We start from the raw sequence: 16,799 nt of genomic DNA, 5'->3' as shown, positions 1-16,799 counted from the left end.
TCTCCACACGTATGGTAGGAAGCTGTCACAGTTCGTCGGATATTTCAATAGTGAGCGCAGAACTCGTAAACTGCGTCAACTGGCAGCCGATGGTAACATTGACATCCGACCACCTGGCTATGCTTATTGCGCCCGAGCGTACCGCCGACTTCATCGTTACAGAAAAAAGCACTTTCATAAACTTTAAAAAAGGAAAGTGGGACGAATACAAATCCTTTACAGAAAACCGATTTGCTGCCCTCCCTATCCCGACTGATGCCCGCCAAGGGGAGCGTGCTTTCCGCAATGCCATTGAATCCGCCTCGGCTCGTTTTATTCCCGCCGGTAGAATTCCCGAAATTCGGCCCCACTTCCCGGCGGAGGCTGCAAATTTAGCGAGAGAACGTGACCTTATAAGACAGATCGATCCAGGCGACCCCCAAATAAGGGATATAAACCAACGCATCAGGTTGCGTGTGGATGAACACAATCGGGCGAAATGAGAGGAGCACCTCAGCGGTTGTAACCTCTCTGCCGGTGTAGGTAAACTTTGGTCCACCATAAAGTCCCTATCGAATCCGTCTAGGCACAATGACAAAGTTTCCATCGCCTTTGGCGACAAAGTGCTGTCGGATGCGAAAAAATGCGCGAGCGCTTTCTGCCAACAATACATAATGCATTCTACGGTCGACAAAAATAGACTGATAGACGTCACCAATTACCATCACCGCCAAAGAGGTTGAGGATGCCATCGGTTATGCTATACCATTCAAAGCAGTGGGCCCAGACGGCATAGCCATGCCGATGCTTAAAAGCCTAGGGAAAGAGGGTTTCAAATATTTAGCACATGTCTTCAACCTGTCTCTTTCCACCTTTGTCATACCCGAAAAATGGAAAATGGCCAAGTTGGTCCCGCTACTAAAGCCTGGGAAACCAGCTAACATAGGAGAGTCATATCGCCCGATATCTCTCCTATCGCCAGTAGCCAAGACGCTTGAAGCCATTTTGCTCCCCCACTTCAAAGCAAATTTGCAGCTAGCCTGTCATGGCTTTAGAAAACTCCATAGCACCACCACCGCGCTAAATGTCATTAGCACCCAGATAAAGTGTGGTTTGAATCAGAAGCCCCACCATAGAACAGTACTCGTAGCGCTAGACCTATCAAAAGCTTTTGATCCGGTCAACCATGACACGTTACTGCAAGACTTGGAAGGGTCTACCCTTCCCCCATGTCTTAAAAGGTGAACCGCAAATTATCTGGGTGGTCGGCAGGTATCGGTGCAATTCAGAAACAAAATATCAAAGCCAAGAAGAATTAAACAAGGGGTGCCTCAGGGTGGTGTCCTATCCCCACTTTTGTTTAATTTTTACATATCAAAACTACCTTCGCCACCAGAAGCAGTTACTATCGTTTCTTATGACTGCACTATAATGGCCACGGGCCCGGGCCCAAAGATCGATGAGCTTTGCAAAAAAAATAAACGGCTACCTCCCTGACCTCTGCAGTTTTTTCGCCTCGCGAAACCTGGCATTATCACCGACTAAATCATCCGCGACCCTATTTACAACTTGGACGTCACAAATGTCGACCATTTTGAACATCCACGTCGATGGCACTACGCTTTTCAGATGCTAACCAAACAGTTCCTGTTGAATACCCAGAAACGTGGGCATCCAAACAGACATCTGATTGATGAGCCAACACCGCCTAGGGGCATAAGGAGTCATCTCCGTAAGCATTTTGAGGAAATACGGCACCTGAGAACCCAGCCGTATGAAGCAAAAAACACAAGCAGGTCCTTGGTGAACTCCACAAACAGGCGTCGGACCTTTATGTCAGGAATTTCCCGGTGAATCCAGTACTCAAAGAAAAGTACCCAAAACGTGTGGAAGAGGAACGCATACTCCCCAGGGAAACGCGTGTCACTCTTGCTCAACTTCGTTCTGGATACTGTAACAGGTTAAACTCTTACCTATCCAGAATCAACCCCGACATACAAAATGTATGCCCCGCTTGCAATGTGTCCCCACATGACACCAACCATCTCTTTAATTGTAATGTGGAACCAACGCCTCTAACACCCCTTTCATTATCGTCCACCCCTGTTGAAACAGCAAGTTTCCTTGGACTCCCGTTAGAGGATATTGATGACAATTTGTGATCGGTCGCGGATGTTAGGTGGGGCGAAGCACTGGTACAACAACAACAACACCAACAACAACAACACCACCAACAACAACAACACCACCAACAACAACAACAACAACAACACCAACAACAACAACATGACAATTTGTGATTGGTCGCACCTATTGTATGGGGCGAGGCGCAGGTCCGTCAAGCTGGACCCCCCACGATGGATTCGAAATTTTATAGGCAAGGTATTATTATTCCCAAAATAAAAAATTGTGTGCTCAAAATTTAAGTACTTTTTTTAACCCAAAATGGGCTGGACGTCCAGCTGGACCCCCCCCCCCCCCCCCTCATAAGCACTAGGTCAAACAAAAATATTTAAATGTGGGAATTATGTGGTAAGGGGGAAGCGGGGGCATATAACCCCAGACGGCAAAATCGAAACGGGATAGGTGCAGAATTTTGTGCTATTTATTGGCTCAATAGTTCCAAAAACTTTTTTTTTTTGACAACTTGTAATATTTTTTTTTTAAACATCAAAAGTGGGGGTCCAGCTAGACCCCCCTCATAAGCACTAGGTCAAACAAAAAAATTTAATTGTGGGAATTATGTGGTTTATGTGCTCAATAGTGCCGCCCCCCCCCCCCCCCCCTCATAAGCACTAGGTCGAACAAAAAAATTTAAATGTGGGAATTATGTGCTATTTATGGGCCCAATGGATCCAAAAACGATTCTTTTTGTGAGAACTTTTAATGATTTTTTTAAAACTTCAAAAGTGGTCGGTTAGAAAAAAGTACTTAAATTAAAGCACAAAATTTTTTATTTTGGGAACAAATTAGCACATAAATAGCACATAATACCTGGCCCACCAAATTTCGAATACATCGTGGAGGGTCCAGCTTGACGGACCTGCGTGGCACTGCTACAACAACAACATCAAAAATCAAATGCTTAAATTTTAAAGGCGCATGAACTAAAATAAATATTCTAAAATCATTACTTACTTTATTTCGTTTCCACTAATATGACTAAATTTGAGTTGCAGTTCTTTTCGGTTTATCCCCTCAGTTGTAATGTTGTTCTTAACTGCTTGGAGGACTGCTAATTGCTTCCCTTCTAAACCTAAGTAGGTAATTTCTCCAGATTCATTCCTCTGTCCGGAATTTATATTCACTACATTATTGGAGGTGTTTGTTGCAAAATCATAAGACTTATAACGTACATTAAGCACTTCAAGTATATGAGTACATAAGTCGTTGGAATTCATAATGGCGAGCATTTTAAAAATCATTAACATTTTTTGGGATCCTTGAGCCCTAACACTCCCATAGAGTTTAACGTAGTTATTCAACATAACGTCGGGCGCTTTAAGAGAATCTCCTTCCTCCAACCAATAATGCGCCTCAATTTGCCCAGAGTGATCCTCTAAGGTATAAGTTATTTTAGTAGAAGATATTTCAATGGATCGTACTACAGCAACGCATGTTATCATTCCAAAAGTTAAACCAAATATTTGTATACTTCCCTCTTGAGATAAAAGTATTTGTTTGATGAAAACAGGACCAATGCCCTGAAAACAATACATTACAAGAGTCGAACAATATTGGATCAAGTAAGTCTAGGACAGCGGTCAACTGCAAAAATAAAACTATTAATTCGGTCTGGAGATATATAAAAAAGGTTAAAAGTTTCCACATGGTTGTTTTAGTTTCGAGAATTGAAAACGTTTTGCAAGACGACGAACTACGTAATTTTTTATTCAAAAGGTGCATAAAAAGACGCGTCTGGACCTTCGTATTACATATATTTCTATCAAACGATATATGTATCTGACCTGTGGACCGCGCCTGCAATTTTGAACACGGTAATAAATAAGAGTCGAATCGCGTATTGGATAAACCGTCTAAAACAGGGGTCGATTGCTAATATATATATAATATGCGTACAGGAAAGACGGCAAAGAAATATTGTATATGTATCTGTACGGTTCTTTACGACAGCATGACACTGCTAATATGCGTCAAAGACACGTATTATTCTCGAGAACAATAATCCGAAGGCGGAAAAGAAAAAGTTCTAGCTCTGGTAATAGTGCAGTTTACGGTACCCACCGAAATTTGGGCCAAAATTTTCGAGTGAGGTATCAAAAGACGCTTATTCACGTCAAGATCAAGAATCCTAAAGCGGAAGTTAACTTTTTTTTACCAAAGATATTAACGAAAAACCGAAAAAAGACCCGCGGGTCCCTCCGAAACCGGGGGTGGGATCTATAGTAATTTTACGCAGAAGACCTTTCTGCGTTGGTGGCCTTTGGCCGCGCTTGTAAAAAATAACCATGGGCTACGCCATGCCAAGTCCGGGTGTGTGGTATAACCGTGGCTATCGCCACGGTGATGCACAATTTTTTTTGCGGGTACAACAACAACAACCACATTAAAATCGCCAATTTCAACTGCAAATATCTACGGACAGAGATACAATTTTTCTTGGTAAAAGTCCAGTTGAGGGGTCGACTGCTAATACGCTACCAAAAATATCAAGAGAGGTGTCGAACGACGCGTCTTGACATCAGTATTAATAATCCGAAGGCGGAAAATAAAAATTTTAACGCGTTCAAAAGATATTAAAAACCGAAAAAAGACCCGCGGGTACCTCCGAAACCGGGGGTCGGATCCATAGTATTTTTGCGCAGAACAACAACCACATGGAAATCGCCAACTTCAAATGCAAATATCTCCGGATAGAGATAAAATTTTTCTTTTCCGCCATCGGATTATTGTTCTCGAGATTAATACGCGTTTTTGGTAGCGTATTAGCAGTCGACCCCTCAACTAGACTATTACCGAGAACAATAATCCGAAGGCGGAAAAGAAAAATGTTATCTCTGTCCGGAGATATTTGCAGTTGAAGTTGGCGATTTTCATGTGGTTGTTGTTGTGTTGGTACCCACAAAAGAAATTGTGCATCAGCCACGGTTACCACACACCCGGACTTGGTATGGCGTAGCCCAGGGTTATTTTTTATAAGCGCGGCCGAAGGCCGCCAACGCAGAAAGGTGTTCTGAATAAAAATACTATGGATCCCACCCCCGGTTTCGGAGGTACCCGCGGGTCTTTTTTCGGTTTTTCGTTAATATCTTTTGAACGAGTTAAAATTTTTTATTTTCCGCCTTCGGATTATTAATACTGATGTCAAGGCGCGTCGTTTGACACCTCTCTCGATATTTATGGACGTGTATTATGTATGTATGTATGTATAATTTATGCAGTCTATGATTAAACAATCTTACAGACTAGAATACAAAAGCAGGTAAATACTTGAACAAATAATCAACTGAAAACCACAACGAATAACGTAAGTAACATGACTAGCGAAAACGAAAGATAAAAAGATAATGCAAGTAAAGATTATAGGAACTCTTGCAAAGTTGACTTGAAGATGCTTCTCGACAGAGAAAAATCAATAAAAAAACCTCCTTGAGAGTCTTATTAAATTCATTTAGTGCCCGAAAAATTGGGTCAAAATTACAATAATTAGCCCTGCAAGCACTCATGTAAAATGGAAAAAACGTTCGAAGACTCCGATTAGGTTCATTAAATGACACCTTCGCTAAGAGAACTGGGCAATCAAGAGAGCCAACTATTAGATCATAGACGAACATTAGCAGATGTTCTATCCTTCTGGATTCGAGAGGTTGGAGATTTATGAGTAAGCAGAGCGAGTGATAGGATGGAATTGGGTCGTCAAAGTTGAGTGAAAATAGATAAAAAAGAGTAAATTTTCTTTGAACCCTTTCAATTCTGGCAGCATAGCAGCTATAGATAGGATTCCAAACAATTGAGGCGTATTCTAGTTTTGAACGAACGAGAGAGGTATAAAGAGCCTTCCTTGTATGAGGATCCTTAAAGTCTTTTGCATATCTACGAGAAAGGCGAGGTTTCTGTAAGCCTTGGGAAGCATATAAGAGATATGATTGACAAAAGACAAAGAGGAATCAAAGGCAGTCGGTTCTATGTACCGGAGCGACTCGGGATTTTTCCCGACCAAGGACTGTCATTTCAGTGTGACCCCATTTAATTTGTTTCGTCCCTCCCACAAATTGTCATCCTCCCAGCAGCTCCTTGCAGCAGGACTGCTACATATTCTCTTACTCCGGGAAGGTATCGAACCCAATCCGGGTCCGTCTCCTGACCCCGGTCATGAGAAATGGTTTTGCTGCATTTGCCAGAAAAGAATCTTTTTAGGACGGTCATACTCTGTTCAGTGTGTCTCGTGCAAGGGATGGTTGCATCGGACAGGTTGTTCTGGGCTTGATCCCAAAACCCGACGTCCACGTAACTTTTATAAATCTTTTGTGGCTCCTTGCTGCTCACGCCCAAGGGCGTCCCGTAGTCTACGCCTAAGCGTATCCCCACTACCTTCCAGCAGCTTCGCTGCTCAGCAAGCCACAACAAGTACCCGCTGCTGCTCGCGCCCCACGGCGCCAACAACTCAAACAGCTGATACCACTCATAACTACTACCTTCGTAGTAGAGCTGGTAGCAATGCTGAGCATCAGCCCCTGCCCCCGTCTTCTTCTCCCCCCCTCTTTTCTGGCAGCAATCGTGCAGGTCAGGGAAACAGACTCTTAGTCCTTGCCTCCGTTTGCACCGTCTGCCAGCACAGAATATATAGGTTTGCGACATCCGCTCAATGCAGCTTCTGCCTTGGGTGGTGCCACTTTCCTAGATGTTCTGGTCTCCGCGACGGCAACCCCCCGACGGGTTTCATCGCGCCATGTTGCCAGGTCGCAAACCCAAATCATCCGGGTACCCCAATGCTTGCCCAAGGGCGCCCAGTCCCAAGGCCACAACAGCAATTGCGTCCTGGCCTTCCACAACCTAGGCGTAGTCACCCCTCACTTACCCCTCATGCACTTCAGAATTCTGCAGTTCAACTGTAATGGACTAACTGGGAAGATTACGGAGATAGTCGATTTCATGAAGCGGCACAACATCCGCATTGCAGCGATTCAAGAGACTAAACTCACGACAAGATCTGCATTGCAGACCTGCTCTGGTTATAATGTCCACAGGAAAGACCGCGAGAGCGGAAATGGAGGCGGCCTCGCGTTTATTATACACCACTCTGTGCAATATCATATATTTGATCGTGGCATCGACCGCAGTGACAATGTCTTAGAACGTCAAGGCCTATCTGTCCGGTCAGGCGATGCAAATCTAGAAATCATCAACATCTACATCCCTCCTGTCACCTGTTGCCCCAGTGGATACCGCCCTAATATCGAGGCTTTACTCACTGGCAACAATCGCATTATCTTAGGCGATTTCAATGCCCATCACGACCTATGGCATTCAAACTTGCGGGCGGACAGTAGGGGTGAGATGTTGGCGGATCAAATAGACGAAACGACGTTCTGCACAATAAACGGAGACGCCCCCACACGTATGGTACGAAGCTGTCATAGCTCGCCAGATGTCTCAATCGTAAGCGCAGAACTCGTAAACTGCGTCAACTGGCAGCCGATGGTAACATTGGCATCCGACCACCTGCCCATACTTATTTCGTTCGAGCGTACCGCCGACTTCATCGTCACCGAAAAACGCACTTTCATAAACTTCAAAAAAGGAAAGTGGGAAGAATATAAATCTGCTACAGACAGCAGCTTTGCTGCCCTCCCTATCCCGACTGATGCCCGCCAAGGGGAGCGTGCCTTCCGTAAGGTCATTGAATCCGCCTCGGCACATTTCATTCCCGCCGGGAGAATTCCCGAAATCCGGCCCCACTTCCCGGCGGAGGCCGCGAGCTTAGCGAGGGAACGCGACCTTATAAGACAGCTTGATCCAGGCGACCCCCAAATAAGGGATATAAACCAACGCATCAGATTGCTTGTGGACGAACACAAGCGGGCGAAATGGGAAGAGCACCTAAGAGGTTGTAACCTCTCTACCGGTGTAGGTAAACTTTGGTCCACCGTAAAGTCCCTATCGAATCCGACTAAGCACAAAGACAAAGTTTCCATCGCCTTTGGCGATAAGGTGCTGTCGGATGCGAAAAAATGCGCGAGCGCTTTCTGCCGACAATATATAATGCATCCTACGGTCGACAAAGATAGACGGAGAGCCAATAGACACGCACATAAACACAAACTCAGCGCGTCACCAATGACCATCACCGCTAGAGAGGTTGAGGACGCCATTGTTCGCGCTAAACCATCCAAAGCAGTTGGCCCAGACGGCATAGCCATGCCCATGCTTAAAAACCTAGGGAAAGAGGGTTTCAAATACTTAGCGCATGTCTTCAACCTGTCTCTTTCCACCTTTGTCATACCCGAGAAATGGAAAATGACCAAGGTGGTCCCGCTACTAAAGCCTGGGAAACCAGCTAACGTAGGTGAGTCATATCGTCCGATATCTCTCCTATCGCCAGTGGCAAAGACGCTTGAAGCCATTTTGCTCCCTTATTTCCAAGCACATTTGCAGCTAGCCCCTCATCAGCATGGCTTTAGAAAACTCCATAGCACTACCTCCGCGCTAAATGTCATTAGCACCCAGATAAATTGCGGTTTGAATCAATATCCCCACCATAGAACAGTACTCGTAGCGTTAGACCTATCAAAAGCTTTTGATACGGTCAACCATGGCTCGTTACTGCAGGACCTGGAAGGGTCCACCCTTCCCCCATGTCTTAAAAGGTGGACCGCAAATTATCTGGGTGGTCGGCAGGCATCGGTGCAATTCAGAAACGAAACATCAAAACAAAGGAGAATTAAACAAGGGGTGCCACAGGGTGGTGTCCTATCCCCGCTTTTGTTTAATTTCTACATATCTAAGCTACCTTCACCACCGGAAGGAGTCACAATCGTTTCCTACGCCGATGACTGCACAATAATGGCCACAGGCCCAGGCCCAAAGATCGATGAGCTATGCAATAAAATAAACGGCTATCTCCCTGATCTCTCCAGTTTTTTCGCCTCGCGAAACCTGGCATTGTCACCGACTAAATCTTCCGCGACCTTATTTACAACATGGACGCCCCAAATGTCGACCATATTGAACATCCACGTCGATGGCACTACGCTACCGACTGTCCTACACCCCAAAATCTTGGGTGTGACGTTTGATCAGGATCTACATTTTGGTGCGCACGCAACCGCAATTGTTCCAAGAATTCAGAGCCGTAATAAAATCCTCAAATCCCTTGCTGGCAGTACCTGGGGAAAAGATAAAGAAACGCTCTTGACCACATACAAAGCAATTAGCCAGCCGATTACGTGCTACGCGTCACCCATATGGTCGCCAAGCCTAAAAACCACCCACTGGAAGAAACTACAGGCCTGCCAAAATACTGCTCTCAGAATCGCCACGGGCTGTCTTCTTATGTCCCCAGAACACCATCTGCATAATGAGGCGAGAATACTCCCCATCAGGGAGAGAAATGAGATGCTGACCAAACAGTTTCTGTTGAATACCCAGAAACCTGGGCATCCCAACAGACATCTGATTGACGAACCAGCACCGCCTAGGGGCCTAAGGAGTCATCTCCGTAAGCATTTTGAGGAAATACGGCACCTGAGAACCCAGCCGTACGAAGCGGAAAAACACAAGCAGGTCCTTGGTGAACTCCATAGACAGGCGTCGGACCTTTATGTCGGGAATTGCCCGGTGAATCCAGTACTTGAAGAAAAATATCCAGAACTCGCAGAAGAGGAACGCATACTCCCCAGGGAAACGCGTGTCACTCTTGCTCAACTTCGTTCTGGATACTGTAACTGGTTAAACTCTTACCTATCCAGAATCAACCCCGACATACAAAATTTATGCCCTGCTTGCAATGTGTCCCCACATGACACCAACCATCTCTTTAATTGTAATGTGGAACCAACGCCTCTAACACCCCTTTCCTTATGGTCCACCCCTGTTGAAACGGCAAGTTTCCTTGGACTCCCGTTAGAGGATATTGATGACAATTTGTGATCGGTCGCGGCTATTAGGTGGGGCGAGCATTGCTACAACAACAACAACAACAACAACAGGAATCAAAAACAACACGCAAGTCAATAAATTCATTAACCGAAACCAGACGAGCACCTGCGATATCGTAGAGTGTGGAATATAAGTTAGATGATTTAGTAAAAGACATGTGGAAACATTTATTCACATTGAGGAAGAGATTATTGGCATTACACCATTCAATAAGATTATTTAGGTCATTTTGTAGGAGTGGGGAATCCGACTCGCCATTAACTCTATGAAATAACTTTAAATCATCTGCATATATAAGGAAAGAGGAAGAAAAAAAAACAGGAACCAATATCATTTATAAAAAGCACAAACAACAAAGGCCCGAGAATGCTACCCTGTGGAACTCCAGACGTTGCATAAAAAGGTAGGGACTTGCAGCCCTCGATTTCAGCACATAGAGACCGGTTCGATAGATACGATTTTAAACAAGATAAGAATACAGAATATACTCAAGTTTAGATAGTAAGATTTGATGTGAAACTTTATCAAAAGCCTTTGAGAAGTCGGTGTATATGGTATCAACCTGGCAGCCATCCTTAAATGCAGAGATACAGAAATCAGAAAACGACCCTAGAATAGTGACAGTAGAGCGACCAGCAACAAACCCATGTTGACGCGGGTCAATCACCCTTTTAATGATAAGACAACTTCTCCTTTATGATTTTTTCGAAAAGCCTGGAGCATACTGTGAGTTTGGCAATCGGCCTATAGTTAGAAATGTCATTGCCATCCATAGTATTTTTGCGCAGAACACCTTTATGCGTTGGCGGCCTTCGGTCGCGCTTATAAAAAATAACCCTGGGCTACGCCATGCCAAGTCCGGGTGTGTGGTATAACCGTGGCTACCGCCACGGTGATGCACAATTTTTTTTGTGGGTACAACACAACACAACCACATAAAAATCGCCAATTTCAGCTGCAAATATCTCCGGACAGAGATAACATTTTTCTTTTCCGCCTTTGGATTATAATACGCGTCTTTTGATACATCACTCGAAAATCTTCGCCCAACTTTAGGGCGGGTACCGTAAACTGCACTACTACCAAAAGTTAACTTCCGCTTTCGGATTCTTGATCTAGACGTGAATACGCGTCTTTTGATACCTCACTCAAAAAAAGTCCCAGTTTTGGGGTGGGGCCCCTAAACTGCACAATTGCCCTACCGAAAATCGCCCTCATCAACTGCAAATATCTCCGGACAAAGATAAAATTTTTTTATTCCGCCTTGGGATTATTTTTGCCGAGGTCAATACGCGTCTTTGGACACCTCCCTCGTTTTTTTTATTTTTGGACGCGTATTAGCAGTCGATTCCTCAACTAGACTTTACCAAATTTTTATTTTCCGCCTTCGGATTATTGTTATCGAGGTAAACACACGTCGTTTGACACCTCACTACATATTTTTGGAAGCGTATTAGCTATCGACCTCTGTGCTATACTATTACCCGCACGTTTAACATCTTTCAAAATTTTTTGAAGAGTATTAGCAGTCGACCCCTGTTCTTGACTTCAGTCATACTTCAGCAGAACTCGAACCGCCCTGAACTGTATTTGTACTTGATGCTAAATGTTGGCTTACTAGAAATAAAAAATCGAAAATTAAAAATAAGTGGTATATTTTATATCGATTGAAATTATTACTAGAATCCATTTTTAACAATTTATATCAATAGGAGTACGCTTACACAGCCACCGATTTTGATCGCCCGATAAAATAAACACATGTATTTAGATGCGTGTGTACATTTCAACCGATCACCGAATTGTTATCGTTTTTCACCGCCGATAACGCCGAAACAGGCGCCCTTTATGGGATAAACACAAAGGGTAACTTTTTTCAAGACGGTGCACCACCTAATTTTTATCGAAAATTATCAAAGGTGGTATCAAAAGACGCGTCTCGACCTCCGTTTTTGGAATCCAAAAGCGAAAATTTAAATTTTTATTTCTGTCAAGATATAAGCAAAAAATCGGTTGAAATTTTGGGAATATTTTAGAATAGCACCCCCCCCCCGAGTTCGGGGTAAAACTTGGTATCAAATGAAAGAGGGAGTTGTCCCGATCACAAATATATATATTTCAAACTGCGCAAACTTATAATTTAAAAGTTATTTGTTGTTAAAGTTTGCAAATTTAGCAAATTTCTATAGCACATTAAATTACAATTTACATAACTTTCAAAACCTTAATCCACATAAATATCTATATAAATTGGCAACGATAAACTTAAATTGCATTTTTGTATATTCACATTTCATTTTTGCATTGTTTTTACTTATTATAAATGTTTTTATTAAATCAATCGCGCTTTTGTAGCAACATGCACATTATATATATATATATATATATATATATATATATATATATATATATATATATATATATATATATATATATATATATATATATATATTTTTTTTTTTATTGACATTACAAAGCTGTGCTGCCACATAAACAAAAAAAAAACAATATAAATATTACCTTACCACCATTCAGTTAATAAAGAAAAAGGAAAATATATATTTTTACTACTCATTTTGAAAAGTTGAAACACTTCCGCGTAGGCGGCCTTCGGCCGCCTATGCAAAAAGGTGTTCTACCAGAATTACTGTGCATGGCGCAGCCGGTGTTGGATCGGCTAACATAGGAGTTATAAGGTAATATCTGCTCGTTCACGAATGCAAAAAACAGCTTTTTCAAATTTTTGGTGGACTGCTAATACGCTACCAAAAATATCGAGAGAGGTGTCAAAAGATGCGTATTAATCTCGAGAACAATAATCCGATGGCGGAAAAGAAAAATTTTATCTATGTCCGGAGATATTTGCAGTTGAAGTTGGCGATTTACATGTGGTTGTTGTTGTGTTAGTACCCCCAAAAAAATTTGTGCATCACCGTGGCGGTAGCCACGGTTATACCACACACCCGGACTTGGCATGGCGTAGCCTAATACGCTACCAAAAATATCAAGAGAGGTGTCAAACGACGCGTCTTGACATCATTATTAATAATCCCAAGGCGGAAAATAAAAATGTTTACGTGTTCAAAAGATATTAACGAAAAACCGAAAAAAGACCCGCGGGTACCTCCGAAACCGGGGGTCGGATCCATAGTATTTTTGCGCAGAACACCTTTGTGCGTTGGCGGCTTCGGCCGCGATTATAAAAAATAAGGTAATAGTCTAGTTGAGGGGTCGACTGCTAATACGCTACCAAAAATATCGAGAGAGGTGTCAAAAGACGCGTATTAACCTCGAGAACAATAATCTGAAGGCGGAAAAGAAAAATTTTATCTCTGTCCGGATATATTTGCAGTTGAAGTTGGCGATTTCCATGTGGTTGTTGTTGTGTTTGTACCCACCAAAAAAATTGTGCATCACCGTGGCGGTAGCCACGGTTAAACCACACACCCGGACGTGGCATGGCGTAGCCAAGGGTTATTTTTTATAAGCGCGGCCGAAGGCCGCCAACGCCGAAAGGTGTTCTGCGCAAAAATACTATGGATCCGACCCCCGGTTTCGGAGGTACCCGCGGGTCTTTTTTCGGTTTTTCGTTAATATCTTTTGAACGCGTAATTTTTATTTTCCGCCTTCGGATTATTAATACTGATGTCAAGACGCGTCTTTTGACACCTCTCTCGATATTTTTGGTAGCGTATTAGCAGTCGACCCCTCAACTAGACTATTACCACTCTTTGGAAGTGAAATTATTTTTCGCACTCGTTGGTAACTTTTGTAACTTTTTCGCAATTGAAAACTGCAACAAATGAATACGACACAAAATATGTTAGCAAGTATTTTTTGTTGTAAAGGGAGAATGCGTTGTGTTAAACGCATCTATATGAAAAATTTCATTGTGCCTAGGCGTTTAACACAATCTTATGCATTCCAGCCAAGGGGAGCGTGCCTTCCGTAAGGTCATTGAATCAGCCTCGGCACGTTTCATTCCCGCCGGGAGACATCCCGAAATCCGTCCCACTTCCCGGCGGAGGCCGCAAACTTAGCGAGAGAACGTGATCTTATAAGACAGCTTGAACCAGGCGACCCCCAATAAGGGATATAAACCAACGCATCAGATTGCTTGTGGATGAACACAAGCGGGCGAAATGGGAGGAGCACCCAAGAGGTTGTAACCTCTCTACCGGTGGGGGTAAACTTTGGTCCACCGTAAAGTCCCTATCGAATCCGACTAAGCACAAAGACAAAGTTTCCATCGCCTTTGGCGACAAAGTGCTGTCGGATGCGAAAAAATGCGCGAGCGCTTTCTGCCGACAATATATAATGCATCCTACGGTCGACAAAGATAGATGGAGAGCCAATAGACACGCACATAAGCTCAAATTCAGCGCGTCACCAATCACCATCACCGCTAAAGAGGTTGAGGACGCCATTGGTCGTGCTAAACCATCCAAAGCAGTGGGCCCAGACGGCATAGCCATTCAAATATTTAGCGCATGTCTTCAACCTGTCTCTTTCCACCTTTGTCATACCCGAGAAGTGGAAAATGGCTAAGGTGGTCCCGCTACTAAAGCCTGGGAAACCAGCTAACATAGGAGAGTCGTATCGTCCGATGTCTCTCCTATCGCCAGTGGCAAAGACGCTTGAAGCCATTTTGCTCCCTTATTTCCAAGCAAATTTGCAGCTGGCCCCTCATCAGCATGGCTTCAGAAAACTCCATAGCACTACCACCGACTAAATCTTCCGCGACCTTATTTACAACATGGGCGTCCCAAATGTCGACCATTTTGAACATCCACGTCGCTGGCACTACGCTACCGACTGTCCTACACCCCAAAATCTTAGGTGTAACGTTTGATCAGGATCTACATTTTGGTGAGCACGCAGCCGCAATTGTTCCGAGAATTCAGAGCCGTAACAAAATCCTCAAATCCCTCGCTGGCAGTACCTTGGGAAAAGATAAAGAAACGCTCATGACTACATACAAAGCAATTAGCCAACCGATTACGTGCTACGCGTCACCCATATGGTCGCCAAGGCTAAAAATTACCCACTGGAATAAAAAAAAAAAAATACTGCTCTCAGAATCGCCACGGGCTGTCTTCTTATGTCCCCAGAACACCATCTGCGTAATGAGGCGAGAATACTCCCCATCAGGGAGAGAAATGAGATGTTGACCAAACAGTTCCTGTTGAATACCCAGAAACCTGGGCATCCCAACAGACATCTGATTGATGAGCCAGCACCGCCTAGGGGCTTAAGGAGTCATCTCCGTAAGCATTTTGAGGAAATACGGCACCCGAGAACCCAGCCGTATGAGGTGAAAAAACACAAGCAGGTCCTTGGTGAAATCCATAAACAGGCGTCGGAACTTTATGCCGGGAATCGCCCGGTGAATCCAGTACTTAAAGAAAAGTATCCAAAACTCGCGGAAGAGGAACGCATACTCCCCAGGGAAACGCGTGTCACTCTTGCTCAACTTCGTTCTGAATACTGTAACAGGTTAAACTCGCACCTATCCAGAATCAACCCCGACATACAAAATGTATGCCCCGCTTGCAATGTGTCCCCACATGACACCAACCATCTCTTTAATTGTAATGTGGAACCAACGCCTATAACAACCCTTTCCTTATGGTCCACCCCTGTTGAAACGGCGAGTTTCCTTGGACTCCCGTTAGAGGATATTGATGACTATTTGTGATCGGTCGCGGCTATTAGGTAGGTCTTTCGATACCACCTTTGATAATTTTCGATAAAAATGAGGTGGTGCACCGTCTTGTAAAACGTTATCAAAAGCCTAAACGTAATCGTATTTTTCCGAAAAGCTGATTGCAATTTTACGACTTTTATACAATGCCCACACGGAAACTTCAGTCTTAAGCTAAGGCCACACTGAGCTGCACTACACTGCGCTGCAAAATATTCTTATGAAGCAAAGCACACTTAGCGGCATCAGCACTGCGCGGCGCGGCTATGTCGATCAAATAGGCAAAAAAGTGCAGCTCCCCTTCAAAAAACGCGAATACTCTATAAATAATTTAAGGAATACTCCTTTGGGAGTATAGGACTGCTCCAAATCTAATCTGCATTCATACAAAAAATGTGCTCCAATTAACATTTGGATGTCCTAGGAGAGGAGTAGTTGATCCCACTCTCGCTTTGTTTGTGAGTGTTCCATAGAGTACATACGTGAGAGTACTTTCCAAAATACTTTCATTGTGTACTCCATGGAGCACCCACAGAGGATCATATGCCAACGTACTAAAGAGGAATTGTGTCGGAAAAAATTATCGAAGTGAATTTAATTTAAAATGAAAGTAAATGAAGAGGAGCAATACAACTTTTATATTTTATACTACGAATATTCTTATGTTATTTAGAATTTGCGTGAATAAAGAAACTAATATTTCTCTATACATACTTTAGTATGTATACCTAAAACCAGTGCGCAGTTGCATTTTATCAGAGTTGCCAAGGTAAATTTTATTATTAGTTATTTGCATGCAATATTTTACTTTTGGCAACTCTGTTCGATCGTCATCGTGTCGTGATCACTGTCGTTAAAAAACGAGCAATGATCGGCTGATGGTGGTCCGCAAACGTATTGCAAAGTAGTATTGTTAGAGTACTCCAGCATGAAGAAAATGGAACACGTAATCCAACAATTTTTGCAGGGTCAGTGTGGCCTTAGCTTTAAAGGCCAA

General features: G+C 43.5%; 1 protein-coding gene across 10 annotated transcripts in view; it reads right to left on the bottom strand.

The window, feature by feature from the left end:
* Positions 1 to 15,942, bottom strand: part of RPA2 (Replication protein A2) — a 61,515-nt gene extending 45,573 nt beyond the window's left edge. For 3 of the 10 annotated variants that reach the window (XM_067791468.1, XM_067791466.1, XM_067791459.1), the window contains exons 1-3: positions 11,776 to 12,085; positions 11,657 to 11,715; positions 3,118 to 3,683 (exon numbers count right to left, since the gene is read on the bottom strand). In XM_067791468.1, coding sequence (XP_067647569.1) covers positions 3,118 to 3,683; positions 11,657 to 11,715; positions 11,776 to 11,788 — 638 coding nt within the window. In that variant the 5' untranslated portion in view covers positions 11,789 to 12,085. The other 7 variants (XM_067791465.1, XM_067791461.1, XM_067791469.1 and 4 more) reach the window with 7 other exon arrangements.
* Between the last annotated feature and the right edge of the window lie 857 nt (positions 15,943 to 16,799).

The sequence above is a fragment of the Eurosta solidaginis genome, chromosome 5 (assembly GCF_040869045.1).
Source record: "Eurosta solidaginis isolate ZX-2024a chromosome 5, ASM4086904v1, whole genome shotgun sequence".
Lineage (NCBI taxonomy): Eukaryota > Metazoa > Arthropoda > Insecta > Diptera > Tephritidae > Eurosta > Eurosta solidaginis.
This window is presented reverse-complemented; position numbering and strand designations above follow the sequence as displayed.